Here is a 1,875-nt window from a genome sequence, read left to right as displayed (position 1 = left end):
CAGATATCTTTAGTGCCTCTGTAAATAAAAGAATATGTGACGTTTTTGGATAATATGCTAAAATTAATGAGCAATTTTTACAATGTTATGTCAGAGTTGGCCTGTTACCCGGACACCTAGGATGCTACAACCACTGGGTTGGAGTAACTACTGCTAAGAGTATTGGCCAAGGGCATATACGTTTATTTAAGCATCGAATTGATTATCCTTTCGTTACCATGTAAGCGCCCAACCACTAAACCACGGCACCAGACAACTTAATATATAAAAAATATTTGGTAAATTTATAACTTTTGTTAGTTTAGTATAATGAATAAGCTTTACGCTGAACTTGAAATAGATTTACACCTTATCCTGTAGTATATTAACATGAGAACAGCTCACCAGCTTTTGTGAGGTTGCCATGCATAAGCATCTGTACATGCAATCTCTTCATAAACTTTGGAATGAATTCTTGCAGCATCTCTGAAGTCAGGTTGACGAGTTCTGCACTCAGTTCATCCTTGGTCCAAGCCTTCTCGGACTTGACTACATGACTGAAGTAGGATGCATGCTGGTACGGTTGGTCAGCCTTAAAGTTCTTAAGTGACCTTGTGTACTGTGAATAAATAAACTTTGTATAAGAATGTAAAGTTTTAACTAGAGAGTGCAGAATTGGAATGCATGCTTTATCATGACCAAAAACGGACGGTGGTGTTCGGAAGCACGACAGACAGTAGTAAATATAAAACACGCCAAATTAGCGATGGTTTGTGGTTGATTTAATAAAATTTGTGACATAAAATCAACTACGATATGACTGCTTTAATATCTGTGACTGATTGTGTAAATTGTTGCAACAGTTATCTATATTATCGCTCCCACATGATGACTAAGTTAAACAAAGGGGTTCTGGCAACACTGCTCACCAATTCCTTGATAACGTGGAATCTTTTCTGGTCAACACTGAAAGTTGTCATTTTCGTCAAAATCTTCTCCAGTAGAACTCGTTGCGTGTTGTTGTAACCTTTGATGGTCAACTGGGAAACAGGAAATGTGTTCAAGGAAATTATATAAAAAGATATATATATATATATAGTGGGCTGGGGGAAGATGGGACACTTTTTTATTGTGTTTTCTCATCTCATTTGGTACTGGTAGTGAACAAAGATTTACAGAATTAAAAAACTGTATCCTCATGATTCCTACAGACCGTTGTTGGTTGTTCAAAACATGATCAGGATGTTTGGATAATGTGTGCTAAAGGTGACTCATCTTCCCTCATCCTACTATTTATAATATATGTTTATAATAATATAATAGTCATTTTACAATATCTCGAGTCCAAATGTTCTTTAGAATTTCTGACATAAAAATATTCGTCCAGGACATAAAATGTCTTTGCCAGACAAAAAATCTGTCTGTAAGAGACAAAGTTTTTGCCCAAAAATATTATGTGAAAGTTTAAGAACCTATGCATTATAATATGACAAATCCTTGCTGTCCATAATTAATATGATAAATATAAGCAAACCATACTCACATGAATACCATAGACACTGTTGCTAAACTTATAACTCAATCCAGCAAGTTCAGCAGCATATGCGTATTCATTCAATGCATCCTTAAACAACTCTGTTTCGAAAAATACACGTAAAACGTTTGTATTTCAAATATAAGGAGATTTTTAAAACAAATATATATATATAGTAGGGTGGGGGAAGATGGGACACCTGTTCATTCTATTTTCCCTCACGACTTAGTATTACACCAAACAAAATCAAACAACTATACAACTGTGCATTCTCGACTCCCTTAGCCCCTTGTTATTTGCTTTATACACGATCAGGATATTTAGCAAATTATCTGCTGTGGGATCCTCTATGAGTCGATCCT

General features: G+C 35.4%; 1 protein-coding gene across 3 annotated transcripts in view; it reads right to left on the bottom strand.

Annotated features, from left to right (window-relative positions):
- LOC100177319 (insulin-degrading enzyme) overlaps window positions 1-1,875 on the bottom strand; it is a 15,949-nt gene that overhangs the window by 6,260 nt on the left and 7,814 nt on the right. Inside the window, exons 14-15 of one of the 3 annotated variants that reach the window (XM_009863392.3) lie at window positions 909-1,019; window positions 385-598 (exon numbers count right to left, since the gene is read on the bottom strand). In XM_009863392.3, coding sequence (XP_009861694.1) covers window positions 385-598; window positions 909-1,019 — 325 coding nt within the window. The remainder of the gene's footprint in view (window positions 1-384; window positions 599-908; window positions 1,020-1,875) is intronic. The other 2 variants (XM_026838939.1, XM_018816050.2) reach the window with 2 other exon arrangements.

The sequence above is a fragment of the Ciona intestinalis genome, unplaced genomic scaffold (assembly GCF_000224145.3).
Source record: "Ciona intestinalis unplaced genomic scaffold, KH HT000129.2, whole genome shotgun sequence".
Taxonomy (NCBI): domain Eukaryota; kingdom Metazoa; phylum Chordata; class Ascidiacea; order Phlebobranchia; family Cionidae; genus Ciona; species Ciona intestinalis.
The sequence above is the reverse complement of the archived record's forward strand: the minus strand, read 5'-3'. Positions and strand labels throughout refer to the sequence as shown.